At 39.3% G+C, this 14,799-nt stretch overlaps 2 protein-coding genes across 2 annotated transcripts in view; one reads left to right on the forward strand and one right to left on the reverse strand.

Annotated features, from left to right (window-relative positions):
- ARSK (arylsulfatase family member K) overlaps nt 1-687 on the reverse strand; it is a 50,083-nt gene extending 49,396 nt beyond the window's left edge. Inside the window, exon 1 of the mRNA XM_044657649.1 lies at nt 481-687. Within this exon, the coding sequence (XP_044513584.1) occupies nt 481-687 (207 nt within the window). The remainder of the gene's footprint in view (nt 1-480) is intronic.
- A 260-nt stretch (nt 688-947) lies between these two features.
- TTC37 (tetratricopeptide repeat domain 37) overlaps nt 948-14,799 on the forward strand; it is a 128,046-nt gene continuing 114,194 nt past the window's right edge. The window contains exons 1-3 of the mRNA XM_044662727.1: nt 948-995; nt 7,583-7,655; nt 14,129-14,285. The gene's annotated coding sequence lies outside the window, so the exon portion shown is untranslated. The remainder of the gene's footprint in view (nt 996-7,582; nt 7,656-14,128; nt 14,286-14,799) is intronic.

The raw sequence follows: 14,799 nt of genomic DNA on the forward strand, positions 1-14,799 counted from the left end.
AAAAGGGGGCCAAGAGCTATCTAAGCAGAGGAGAGGAAGGTCCTAAGGACATGGAACTGGGGGAACACAAGACGCCGTTTCTGGTTTTTTTCCAAAAAGACCGCCAACATTAGGAGTTAAAGTTAATGGGAAATTCATTTTTCAATTTCATTCATTTGCAAAGTTAACATTCCAGAATGGGTGAAAGTGCAAGACGTCACTACAGACCCTATAGCATTTCCTCAAGAACCGAAGCAGTTTAGAGGTCAGAGAGACCCTTCCACGAAGTGCACACTTCCTAATTTGCAGTGAGATCACAAGTGGGGGGTGGGGTTTAGCTTGAGGCTCTCAGAGTTTCTCGGCGGTACGGTGGGTCTGGGCTGCGACGCCGGGTTCTGGGTACCTTCCTCGCCCTCCCGCTCTCAGGGGGCGCCCTTCAGCCAGCAGCGGCGCAGGCGCCAGGAAGGGAAGAAGGGAGTCCTCACTCGGCCTGGTACTTACGAAAGAATCGCTCATCACCAGCACCACATTAGGTGGGCCCTTTCTCTCCTCCAGCCCACCTGCCCAGGGGGCCGGGGCGGCCGGAGCCTGATCCGCGGAAGTAGCCACCATCAGGACCACACCTAGAGACCACCATGGCATTGCTCCAGAGAGGCCCGTAGGGCTCACCCTCCCCTTCTCCGCCCCAGACCCCAACCCGAAGCACATCTCCAGGCAGGGGCAGGGTCGGACTGCCAGTTCACCGCTATAACCTTTTCACTAGGAAGAGGACTGCTATTTCAGGACCTCTTCCTTTGAACAAACCACTTTATGCAGGGGGGAGGGGCAGAACTACAACTTCCATCAAGCCCGAGGGACGTACAGGCGTCTGACACGACTAGGCCGGGACCTCGTTCGCTTCCCCTCCCATTCCTCTGCCTGTAGTGGTTCATTCTGCCGCTGGATTAGGTCACGTGGTCCTGCTCTGAGGAAATGCGCATGCGCCCTGGCCTTTGGCAGAAGGCGGCTGGAGGAAGGTAGATGTGGAAAAAAATGAATTGGGGTCTTCTTGAAAGGGGATGGGTTTGGGACTTTTATTGGGGGCAGCGCGTCCAGCGTAGGGGAACTAAAGAGAGGGTCCGGCCGCCGTTCCTCTTGTGATCCTAAGGGAAGCATGAGCCGGTTGTGGGGAGGACACGCTGAGGTGGCGGTGGGCCTCCTGCCAAAGGCTTTGAATGGGGTAGGAGTTGGAGGGCCTCTTCTTGGAACTCCCCCCATGCCACTCCTCGAATCCGCGGATACCGTCGGCAGCCTCCGACTGCTGGGATTCCTCGCCCGCTCCCGAGAACGCCCCCCCTCCACCCCACCCTACCCCGCCGTGGTTGGGGGTACATCCTTCCGGGTGTAAGAATACAGGGACTAAGGGTGGCACAGGGAGAAGACACCCCCTCCATTTCTATGAAGAAATGCTTGATTATGTGACACCTCGACCATCTCATAGGGTTGTTGAGGGGAGAGCAAAACGCTGTATCCACTAACGTGAGCTATTATGTGACGTTTCCTTATCTGACGTTGGTTCAGAAAGTCATTCTTTTGTTGATATAGCTTCTCCTTCTTGAACTTTCTTCCCTGGAAAGATGCAGAAGGAAACAGAGCTCTGGCATTTCTGACTCCTTATCTTAGTTTCAGGTGCGTGGCTTGTAAATTGTGCCAGTTCCCAGTAGTTTTAAATGATCAGTAGTAGTTATAGTTCACATTCAGTTTTAAGAACAATGTCATGTCATTATTGAATGGTGATTTTTTGAGGGGAGACAGCTTGGTGTAGTAGATGTGTACTGTAGTGATAAAGTCACAAAGACCTGGTTCAAATCTTGACTCAGACATTTGGTAGCTGTTTGACCCTGGGCAAGTCACTTAACCTTAAGGGAGGCCTGAGATTCCTTATCTGGAAAATGAGGCCTTCTGGTTTGATGTAGGGTCCCTTCCGACTCTAAATCTGATCCCATTTCAGTGATGTAGGAGTTCCTGGGTGGAAAAAATGCATTGTGAAATAAAATGACTTTTGCATGTTGACAAATCCAATATGTTTCCATCCATATCTTACCGATTCTGAGTCAAATTTCTATCCACAACTTGCTAATGTCCCTCTGTGAGTTGTTATTCCTGTTTTACAGATGAATAAATGATTCTCCAAGAAATTATAGTGCTTTGTCCCAACTCACAAAAGGGGAAAAAAAAATAGATTGGTTCTTTTAAAGTTGTTTTTAAACCTCATGTTTGAAAATATCAGGGAAGCATGATGAAATGGAAATAGCACTGATTGAAGCAAGAAAATGTGGGTTCAAATCTTGCTTCTGATATTACCTGTCCACTTGATACTACCCAGTATTACCTAGCACTTAGGATATTACCACATAATACCTAGTGGTACCTAATAGCTCTAATACCACATGAATCAAAAGACCTAGATTGTTTGTCTGTAAGAATAATATGAAGAATGGTACTGTCCTGAATGACCTGTTGCTAATAAGTAAATTTAGAATGTGTAAGATTGCCTTAGGATTTTGAAACTATCATGATGGGATTGATAAGGCAAACACTGCTTAATTCTGATTTTGCTTCTCTTTACTAAGACTAAGGTACTTTGACTGACAAAGACAGAAGGAAAGTGACTAATAGGCAAGGAAATATAAGCAAGGAGATAGTAAGAGTACCTACCTGTTTTTGAGTTCAAGTTACTAGACCAGATGAACTACATGCTTATGTAGTTAAAAAAAAGGTCAGATATAATTGTTGAGGCAGTGTCAGTGATTTTTGAGATATGGAGAACAAGAGAGGTACTGCAAGACTAGAGAAGTGAAAGCATCCCAATTTTCAAGAAAGAATATAGAATCTACAAAATAATTGAGCCAGAACTTTGAAATGAATTATTCAAATGATGGTTAATGAATATTTTGAAAGTATTTGAAAAAATATTGCTTACAAAGAGCAAATGAATGGGAAATTACTTTAATGGACAGATAAAAGATAAAATGGAACAGTTAAAAGGTAAGAAACTAAAATAAGACAGATTATGTCAAGGTTCTCTCATTTCCATTTTTTTTTTTTACAAGGATATCAGGCTCTTAGATCTGGGGAATTCTGTACATATGGTTTACCTAGATTTTAGCAAAGTATTTGACAAAGTTCTCATGTTATTTTTTTGATTAAGGTAGGAAAATGGTTAGAGCTAGGTGGATACAAAATTTTTAATAGCTAATATCAACTGTCTTTGCTAGTTCATGGCAACTTGGAAGGAGGTTTTTAGAAGAAAACCTGAGCAAATCTTTGCTTGCCCCTGTGTTTTAACATTTTTATCAGTCATTGTTACCAGGCATTTATTAGGGGCTAGTAAGCACTAGGCATTTTACTAAGATCTAGGGGAAAACAGATAACATTTAATACAGATAAATGTAAAGTGTTCACTTGTCCACTTTTCCTTGCTTTTCAAGAACAAGTTCCTACCCTGAAGGAGTGTGTGTTCTGATGGGAAAGACAATTTTTCATTTTATTTTATTTTTCATTTAACAAATGCTTTCTCTTTCCCTTCCCACTTAAAAGAAAAATAAAATCCTTGTAACACACATATATATAGTCTAGTAAAACATATTCCCTAATCTTCTATATCTGAAAATTGATGTCTCATTTTCCATCTTGAATATCTCTTCTCTCTAAGGAGGGGTGGGAAGCATAGTTCATCTTTGGGCCTTTGGAATTATGATAGACCAATTATGATAGACCATTACATTGGCCAGAATTCTTAAAATTTATCAAAGCTATGTTTACCATGTTGTTATTGGATTAAATTAAATTAAAGAGAGAAAGCACTAGCAGTTCAGGGAATTAGTAAAATCTCCTTCAGAAGGAAGGAGGCCTCCTTTGGGAAGAAGGGAGGCAGGAAGGAAGTGAGTAGAGAGAGCATAGATTGCTCATGTGTCATATTTGCAGATGATAGAAAGCTAGGATGGATAGGATAATTAAATGTTGAATGATAAAGTGGGAATCCAAAAAAGATCTTTTACAGACTAGAATCTGATGAGATAACATTTTATAGGGATAAATGTAAAGTCTTCACTTGTCCACTCTTTCTTGAACTCACTTTGATCTTTGTTCCATTTGCTATTTTCATAGGTAGAAGTATGGACTTTAGTAGTCCACACGGCTCTTTCCCCTAGAGTCCTTTACCTCTTTGTTCTACTGCTGTTTATCCCTTTGTAAATCTAGCCCCACATTATTGCAGTCATCTGCCCTTTCTGCTCCTACTTGAATGCTGCTGGAGAAACTTATAGGAGGAAGGAAATAAACATTTATAATTGTACTTACTGTTTGCTGGGCACTGTGCTCATTTGATCTTCACAAAAACCCTTTTTTATGATTAAAAATATGAAACTGGCAATATGTTTTATTATTTTATTAATCAGAAAGGAAAGAATGCGTCTCCATTTTGCTGACTAAGGCCTAAACCTCCTTACCCCAGCAAGCACCTCCTGCATCTTTCTCTGTCCCGAAAGCCAACAGCCCTTCCTACTGCATGTAGCTTTTTAAGTTCAACTAGCTCCTCCCTCTCTAGCTGCCTTGCACACTGATATTCAGATTGATGTCAGGGTGCTGGAGACGTTTGGGATGATGCCAGATGCCTAACCTATGTTGACAACAGCAGTAGTCAGGGAATGCCAGGCCATGGTGGATGCTGGGAAGGTGGGTGGAACTATTTTTCCTCACACACCTTCCAGGTAGCTACTAATATTATCCCCATTTTACAGATGGAGAAATTGAGACAATCAGAGGTTAAGTGACTTGACTTGCCCAGTGCCATACAGCTATTAAGTCTGAGGCCAGATTTAAACTCAGGTCCTCCTAATTCCAGACTCAGTACTGTATCCACCGTATTACATAGATGGTTTGTACCAGCTGGTACAAATGTAGTGACCAGTGCACTATATAACTTTATCGAATCTCAGCTGGGTCCTTACCCATGCTTGGCATTACTTTTATTTCTTCAAGATTGACTGTTGTACAACACCCAACAGTTTTTCTAAATCTTTCTTCATCTACCTAGACCATTTCTTCCCTTCTTAGGAGAAGAACTTTACTAGGAAATTTGAAGTCATCTGTCTTAAAGAATCTCCCTCTTAGGTCCTCATTTCAAATCCCTTCAATGTGATCCTCCATTCCCTTTGATTTTGCTTGTTTCTGATGAAGACCTGTTATGTGTTCTCTTGGTTCTTTTCCTTCCTTTTCCATATGATCTGGAAGCTTGTCCCTCAAATCTTTCACTTCACTCATGTTGAATTAAACTGAAATACAATGGGAGAAGGTTGATAATTTCTGAGTGTATATGTCATCTTAGATTCTGAAATGTAAGTAATCATCTAGTATTAGGTAACCCAGGTGATAAGTGGTGGAGCCGCCAGTTTTCTTCTTTCCATTCATATGGATATCACCCTCATTAGATCCTTCTCATTTCTCTATTACTGTAGTAACCTAATTAGTTTTACTTCTTGATTTTTACTCTCATCCATTTTTGTGTCTTTTAAAATTGTGTTCCTAAAGCATAAGCCAGTTTGTATCTCCTCAAAAAGTTTCAGTGGTTCCCTCTTACCCTTAAGATAAATACAAACTCCTCTTTTGGGCATTTAAAGCTCTTCACAATCTGGCTTTGTATTCTACCTTACCGGTTTTACTTTATTATTCCTTCTATCATTCAGCTCAGCTGTTCTATTTGCTGTTTTCTATACCCAGCCTTCCATCCTTTTGCACAGCATGAGCTTTGGGGCTTTGAAAGCTCTTCCTTCTTTGTTCCACCACACAGAATCATTCTTGTTCTATAAAGAATAGCACAGATGCCAGCTATAAGGACTGATGACCTCCCAGTTTTAGTGTTCCTCTTCTTCCCTCTCAAATTATTTTCTATATATTTTTATTCATTTAAATTTTCTCTGAATTTTTACTTAAGGGCAGACACTTTTGTTTTTGCTTTTATCCTTGGCATATAGCATAATGCCTGACACATGGCAGACATTAATAGGTACTTATTGAATTGAACTGAAATAAAATGAGAGAAGATTGATTATTTCTGGGTGTATATGTGATCTTAGATTTTGAACTGTAAGAGATTTCACTTGTCATCTAGTCCTAACCTTCTCATTTTACAAATGAGGAAATAAGTAGGCAGGTAAAGTGATTTCACCAAGGTAACCTAGGTGATAAATGGCAGAGCCAAGATTTGAATCTAGCCAGGAGTCCTCTTGATTCCAAATGGAGAGTTCTTTCCATTGCTTCCTGCTGCCCAAGTATAAGTTAAGTCTTAGGTTTAAAAAAAAAAAGGTATAAATGGATCAGTTGTTTGTATCATTTTCTACTTTATAGTTTGTTGACTGAGTCCCTTGTATACTTTTATTTTTTTTTCTTAAACATTTATCAGTAATTATTTTTTAGAAAAGTTAACATGACTACATAATTCACGCTCTTACTTCCCCCCCCCCCCCCCCACTCTCCCCATGGCCGATGCGTTCTCCACTGGTCTCAACAGGTGTCATTGATCAAGACCTACCTCCAAATTGTTGATAGTTGCATTGGTGTGGTAGCATCGAGTCTACATCCCCAATCATGTCCGCTTCAACCCACGTGTTCAAGCAGTTGTTCTTCTTCTGTTTCCACTCCTGTAGTTCCTCCTCTGAATGTGGGTAGCGTTCCTTTCCATAAATCCCTCAGAATTGGCCTGAGTCACTGCATTGCTGCTAGTACAGAAGTACACCACATTCTATTCTACCACAGTGCATTGGTCTCCATGCACAACATTCCCCTGGCTCCGCTCCCCTCGCTCTGCATCAGTTCCTAGAGGTCTTTCCAGTTCACATGTTCCTCCAGTTCACTATTCCCTTGAGCACAATAGCATTCCATCATCAGCATATACCACAATTTGTTCAGCCATTCCCCAATTGAAGGGCATACCCTCATTTTCCAGTTTTTTTGCCACCACAAAAAGTGCAGCTATAAATATTTTTGTACAAGTCTGTTTATCTATGATCTCCTTGGGGTACAAACCCAACAATGGTACTGCTGGATCAAAGGGCAGGTATTCCTCCATAGCCCTTTGAGCATAGTTCCAAATTGCCAGCCAGAATGGTTGGATCAGTTCACAGCTCCACCTGGTATACTTTAAAAGTCAACAACAAGCATTTAAGTAAAGTGCTTACTATGTGCCAGGTACATGCTTAGCACAAACAGAAAAACCCCAAACAATCTAAAACCTCTTTGTCTCCTCACAGCAGGTACTCCCACAGGGTCATGTCCTGGAAGTCAATTAGAACCCAGAGAGGAAAGATACTGGCTTGGGAGGAGTTCACCAGGGGCAAAAGGATGCTAAAGGGTTGAAGGATGTTCCAGAGTGAGGAGGCCAAGGCTTAATGACAAAGTCTGGAGTGAAGCTTTGACCCTTACACTACTTTTCTTAATATAGCTTGTTTTAATTACTTAGCTACTTTAAATTAGAGAATCAGTTACTTTAATCAATTTGAAGAAAAATTGAAATAGTAGGTTTTAGGATCTTGAAGGTAATATCTTATTTGTTACATTTAATTAGATGAAGGATGGATGAAATTCGGTCTGAAATTCTGTCCAGCAAGATAAAAGATAGAAGTGATAGTGGTCCAAAGGTAAGTATTTAGACTACCTCATGATCTTTCCGTTTTAGTAAAAAGGTTTAAGTTAAAGATCTGATCTTGTCTCCTTATAAACTGTAAATTCCTTGAGTGGAAGGACTTGTATGGTACGTTCTGTGGCTCCCATGGCCCTGGCATAGAGTCAGATACTTCCCTATTTACATATATTAGAGTCAGTCTTGACTCCTCAAACTCCACATCTAATTATTTATTGTCTGATTGATTCTACCTTTATAGACCATTGGTAATAGAGGGTAATGTGTAGGGCTGGTTTGAACCTGCCCCAAACACTTATTAACTGCTATGCTATTCTGGACAAGACTCTTAAGCTCTGTCTGCCCCTAATCTGTAGAATGTTGATAGTAATAGCACAGAGTTGTTGTGAGGATCAAATGAGATAATTGTAAAGTACTTAGCATAATGCTTGCCACATTGTAAGTGCTCTATAAGAGTTAACAATTATTCTTATTCTTATTATTCTTTAATGGCCACTGTTAACTCCTGGTTAGTCTCCCTGCTTCTAGTCTTCCCCATCTCTACTCCTATTGCTGCCACATTGCTTATATTTCTAAGGCATGGATCTCACCATATTATTTTCTGCTTAAAATTTTCAGTGTCTTCTTATTGCTTCTAGGAAAAAATGCCAACTTCTCAGTCTTTTTATTTAAAGTCCTCTACAATCTGCCTCAAGCATACCTTTCCAGACCTAATTCATATAATTTCTGTTTATGCATTTTCTCTTTTAGCCATATTGGCCTCTTAGCTGGAACCTACACTTGGCTTTCCACCTCCCATCTCTGTTGCTTTATATAGATGCTATCCCCCATGTCTAAAGTGCTTTTCCTCCTTATTTTTGCTTCTTGTAGTGATTGACTTCTTTTAAGACTCATTCTAGGTTCTCTATGAAACCTTTTCCTGATTCTCTTGAGTTGTTTGTCTTCTCCCTCCTCAAATAACCTTTTTTTAAAAAAACTTTTTAGAGGATTTTACATGTTATCTTAGTAAGAACTTCTGTTCTAGTTCACTGTTGTCTATTATATAAAACTCTTCTATATTAAACTTTTATTTTCTTACTTTTGAGGACCTCAATAATTTGGTTCCATCTTCCTTAGACTGTTTTTTTCACTGTTTTTTTTTTTTTTTTTTATGAATTCCACACTCATTGCCATGCCTATTCGTGCTCATTTGCCACATTGGCTGTTCTTCATCATTCCTTCTGAAAATATTATTTTATTTTATTATTATATTATATATAATCCTATTAATTTCTTTAGGCATAATTGAATTCTTTCCTCTCTGTGAAACCTTTTTATGCTTATTCTAGCCCTTAGAGATCTCTTTTCTCTCTAAATACCATTTAGTTTAATAATTTATTATTCAAAAATGTTTTCAGATATGTATTATATCTTTTTTTTAAAACTCTTTACCTTCCAACTTAGAATCAATACTTTGTATTGGTTCCAAGGCAGAAGAATGGTGAGGATGAGGGCTAGGCAGTGGGGGTTAAGTGACTTGCCAAGGGTCACACAGCTGGGAAGTATCTTAGGTCATATTTGAACTGAGGACCTCCCATCTCTAGGCCTGGCTCTCAACCCACTGAACCACCCAGCTGCCCCTCTGTATTATATCTTTCAGTAGGAAACTTCTTGGGTTTCTTCATGTCTTTTGATGGGAAGCTTCATGTCTTTTTTAATCACCCAATGACAGTAATAAGTGACATATGGTACCTAAAATATTTTATAGATCAATTATCTTTTTTGATTCTCACAACAACCTTGAGAAGGGGTCAGTTATTATTATCTCAGTTTTAAGATGAGGAAACAGAGGATAAGTCACTTACAAATGGTCACAGAGCACTGTAAATGTCTGAGACAGAATTTGAATCCAGGTCTCCTACATTGTAAATCTAGCAATCTGTCTACTATACTAGGTTAGGTTACCTCTTAGAGCCCAAGATATGAAATCAAATACTCATCATTTATTTATTTATTTATTTATTTATTTTTAACATTTATTGATAATCATTTTTAACATGGTTACATGTTTCATGCTCCTATTTTCCCCTTCACCCCCGCACTCCCCCCACCCAGGGCCGACGCACTTTTCCACTGGTTTTGTCATGTGTCCTTGATCAAGACCAATTTCCCAATTGTTGGTGGTTGCATTGGTGTGGTAGTTTCGAGTCCACACCCTCAATCATGTCCGCCCCGACCCATGCGTTCAAGCAGTTGCTTTTCTTATATGTTTCCTCTCCTGCAGTCTATTTATTTTTTTTTAAACCCTTACCTTCCATCTTGGAGTCAATACTATGTATTGGCTCCAAGGTAGAAGAGTGGTAAGGGTAGGCAATGGGAGTCAAGTAACTTTCCCAGGGTCACACAGCTGGGAAGTGTCTGAACCCAGATTTGAACCTAGGACCTCCCGTCTCTAGGCCTGGCTCTCAATCCACTGAGCTACCCAGCTGCCCCCACTCATTAGTTATTGAGTATTTCACTTGTATCCTTTTAAGATGTAATGATATCTAAATGTTGGGAGGGTTATTTACCTAATAAATAGCTTTTCTAGCATGTGCACAGAATTCTGCAGTAGTATTTGCAGTGATAAAGATAATGCTATTAATTGCATAGAAAGTGCTTCAAAGTCTGCAAGCATTTTTTGTATTTGTATTTATTTGCCTTTTGAAGTAGCTGCTGTTATTTTGTCTATTTTAGAAATGAGTAAACTGATGCTTAGGACAGTTATGTAACTTGCTCAGAGTTGCCTGTTTTCTGACTAAGACCCAAGTCTTCCTGGCCTCCAAGGCCAAAAGTGAATAAAGCATCTTTACTGTCCTCAAGAAACTTATCAAATAGGGAAGGGAAGAGACAAATACAAATAAATATATAATAATTTAAGTAGAAAAGAATTCGATTTAGTTGTAAGGATACTTAGATATCATCTAATCTGCCTTCATTTTAGATTTGAGTCAAATTAGATAATTTATGTAAAGCACTTTGAAAACTTTAAAACATTGTATAAATGCCAGCTTTTTGAGATGAGGCAGCTAAGCGGCAGGGAGCTTAAGTGGGTTTCTCAAGGTCACAAGGATAGTAAGTAATAGAACATTTGACTCCAAAGCCAGTGTTGTTTCCACTATACCCTTGCCTTTTCTCCTATGAAGTATAAAGTATGAAAGTCCAGAGGACAGGCTATTGATTCCAAGACAGAAGAGCAGTAAGGGATAGGCAATGGGGATTAAGTGACTTGCCCAGGGTCACACAGCTAGGAAGTGTTTGAGGTCAAATTTGAACCCAGCATCTCCTGTCTCTGGGCCTGGCTCTCAATCCGCTAAGCCACCTAACTGCCCCTTGTGAATTTGTCTTTTAAGAGAAGGGGCAGGATTTCAGGAGTTGGGAATTGGGGCATTTCAAGGACATGGAGTGGTATGGAAGTAAGAAAGAACATGTTTAGCAAATGACAAGATGGTCATCAATGGCCTGATTGTAAAAGTTCTATGGGGTATACTATATTTGTAGCAAGGAAGCAAAGGAATTTTAGAGCTAGATTTTAGAAGACTTTGCTAGGCTAAGAAGTTTGTACTTTATCTAAATAGACAATAAAAAGCTATTGAAGCTTTTAAGGCAGAACAATCATGACTCTGTATTAAGTACAGGTATCCATTGCACTTTGAGGGTGTTAGGGGCTTGGCACCCCCACAATCTGGAAAATCTGCATAAAATTTTTGGCCCTCTCCATACCAGAGAAGAAGTTTGTAAAGTGCTTTATATAAATTATTTAATTTGATTCAAATCTAAAATGAAGGCAGATTAGATGATATCTAATTATCTTTACAGTTCTAAATCTGAATTATTTCCTTTTATGAGGTTTTTATTTTTTATTTTTTTTAAACCCTTAACTTCTGTGTATTGGCTCCTAGTTGGAAGAATGGTAAGCGTGGGCAACAGGGGTCAAGTGACTTTCCCAGGGTCACACAGCTGGGAAGTGTCTGAGGCCGGATTTGAACCTAGGACCTCCCGTGTCTAGGTCTGGCTCTCAATTCACTGAGCCTACCCAGCTACCCCCAGCATTTTCTCTTAAAAGCAATAGATGACTGGTATTTTTTGAACAGAGAAATGACAGCCATATGTGCTTTAGGAAGTTTAATTTGGCAAGCATGTGAAGAAGGACGGATTGGAGAAAGAAGAGACTAAAAACAGGAGAACTAGGTAGGAAGTGATCACAATAGTCCAGATGAGAAATAATGAGGGCCTAAAATAGGAAAGCAGGAGGCGAAAGGGTGGGACAGCTATTATGGAGATAGATACAACAAAACTTGGTGATTGAATGTGGCTAATGAGGAAGAGGGAAATGTCGAAGGTACCACATAGATCTCAAGTTTGGATGACAGGAAGGATTTGTACCAACCACAAAAACTGGGAATTTGTCGAGGAGGGACAGGTTTTGTGGGTAATATTCAGCTTTGCATATACTGAGTTTGAGATGTCAGTGTGACACCTAGGTGGAGATTTCCAGTGGACAATTAGAAACAAAGAATCAGAGCTCTCCAGGGAAGTTGGGACTGGTCATAAATAATTCAAAGTTATCTGAATTTGGAGGAGTCAGCAAGATGACTAAATAGGAGTGGGCAGCTAGGTGGTGCAGTGAATAGAGTGCTGGACTTGGAGTCAGGAATTTGAAATCTATCCTCTGACATTTACTAGCTGTGTGACCCTGGGCAAGTCACTTAACTCTATGTTTCCCTCAGCTTCCTTATTTGAAAAATTAACTGAGAAGGAAATGGTAGATCTCTCCAGTATTTTTGCCAAGAAAACCCCAAATGGGGTCACAAAGAGTCAAACATGACTAAAAAATGATGGAACAAGAACAAACTTTTTTACAGCTGGGCAGCATAATTAGAGTGCCTGGCATGGAGTCAGGAAAGCTCATCTTTCTGAGTTTAAATCTAGCCTTAGACACTTACTAGCTGTGTGACTTTGGGCAAGCCACTTAACTCAGTTTGCCTCAGTTTCTTCAACTGCAAAATGAGCTGGAGAAGGAAATAGCAAACCACTCCAATATCTCTGCCAAGAAAACCCCAAAGGGTGTCATGAAAAATCAGACACAAATGAAAAATGACTGAACCACAGCAAAAAATAAGAGAAGTAAGAGAGACAAAAATGAAATTTAGACAGTTATAGGTCAATAGCTTAAGAGGGTGGTAGGGGAAAAGGTAGTTGGGTTTTATTTTTATTAAAAATGGAAGAAGGAATAAGAAAAATAGGCTATTCTATACCACACAAAGAGAGCATGGAAAGGGGAGGGGATGAATACTATTATAAGAAGGAGAGGAAGAGAGCATTAAGAGGTACTATTTAAACCTTACTCTCAGCAAAATTAATCCTGAGAGGGAAGAGTAGCTATATCCATTGGGATATAGAATTTTATCTAACCCTACTGAGAAAGTCAGAAGGGATTAACCAAGGGGAGCAGGGGAGTGGGGAGGTCAAAAAAGGGAGGGGAGGAGAGAAAGGAGGGAATTCATTAGGCCTTAAAAAATAAAAAGAGGGGAATAATAGAGGAGGGGGTGGAAAGGGAAGTAAATCAAGGGAGGGGACAAGGGGGACTAGTCTAAAACAAACCACTGGTTTAAAAGGAAATGGTGTAAGAAGAAGGGGTAGAACTAGGAGAGGATACCAAAATGCTAGGGAATACACAACTGATAATTATAACTCTGAATGTGAATGGGATGAACTTGCCCATAAAATGGAAGCAAATAGCAGAGTGGATGAGAAACCAAAATCCTACCACTTGTCTACAAGAAATACATATGAGGTGGGTGGATATACACAGGTTTAAGGTCAAGGGCTGGAGCAAAATCTTTTGGGCTTCCAATGAGAAAAAGAAGGCAGGAGTGGTGATCATGATTTCTGATAAAGCCAAAGTAAAAATAGATATGATTAAAAAAGACAGGGAAGGTAATTACATCCTGATTCAAAAAAGGCAGTATAGACAATGAGGAAATAACAGTACCCAACATGTATGCACCAAATGGTATAGCATCCAAATTCCCTTATAATTTCTTATTTGGACCCATGAATATCAAAACCGAGATGGGTAAAGTGGCTGTGGAAGTGGTACCTATATATTAGTTTGTGACAGTTATGTGTAGAATGAATTGGAGGAGGAAAGAGATGAGGTCATGGTTCTTTCAGTGTGCCAGGCAGAAGTGAGTGTCTAAACAAAGTTGGTAATGATAAGAGGAATAGAAAGGAAGGGACTTGGTGGCCATGTATCAGGGAATGGATTAGAGAATTTCTGCAATTCAGGTGTTCTGTTTATTTTCCTTGGTGTTTTTTAAAATTTTGAGCCTTTTAGAAAGGCCCCTTCCATTTTGCCATTTAATCATTTAAAAAATGTCCTTCCCATTTGCTAGTTATTTAGAACTATTTACCAGATAAATAAAAAATAATAACTATTGTTTTTCTTAGTTTGCAGCTATTTTTACCAAAGGAATCTTTGGCTTGAAGAAATTTTAGGGTGACTAACATTAAAGTTTACTGACCTCTCCAATCAAGATTTATAATCCTCAAAAAAAGAGAGAATCTGACAACTACACTTAAACATTTGAGTCAAGACAATTGTCAGGTAAGACCATGATGTAAAAATTACCATTCATTTAGAATTTAAAAACAATTATGTCTAGTTGTAGCCCTGCAAAAAGTTTCATTGCTGCCTCATCAATCTCTAGCTTTCAGGCAAGTTATTTACATAGTAGCTACCTTGTTAATTTCACATTTTATTGGTAACTTATGTTGTTAGATGGAGAATTCCTTTCCTTTCTTTGTTTTTTCTACCTCTTGAGGGCCTCCTCAACTGCTTTGATGCCCCTTCTTGAATGTAAGGGGGTTAGAAAGATTGAATTGGTCTAGTAGTTTGTCTTTTTCCTTCATTCATATTGTTGCTTTATTTCTTTTCAATGTTCCCCTCAGCTCCATGAAGAGCTAGATTTAAAATGAGTAGACCATGATAAAGTAATACATTTTGTTTTTGATAAGCCAAAGTTTAATAGAATTTTATTTTTTAGGATGCAAAAATGGTTTGTAAAAGATTTAAAAACATTATTAGAGCTGAATGATGAATTTAGATAACTTGTAGAATT

This window comes from Gracilinanus agilis, chromosome 1 (assembly GCF_016433145.1).
Source record: "Gracilinanus agilis isolate LMUSP501 chromosome 1, AgileGrace, whole genome shotgun sequence".
Lineage (NCBI taxonomy): Eukaryota > Metazoa > Chordata > Mammalia > Didelphimorphia > Didelphidae > Gracilinanus > Gracilinanus agilis.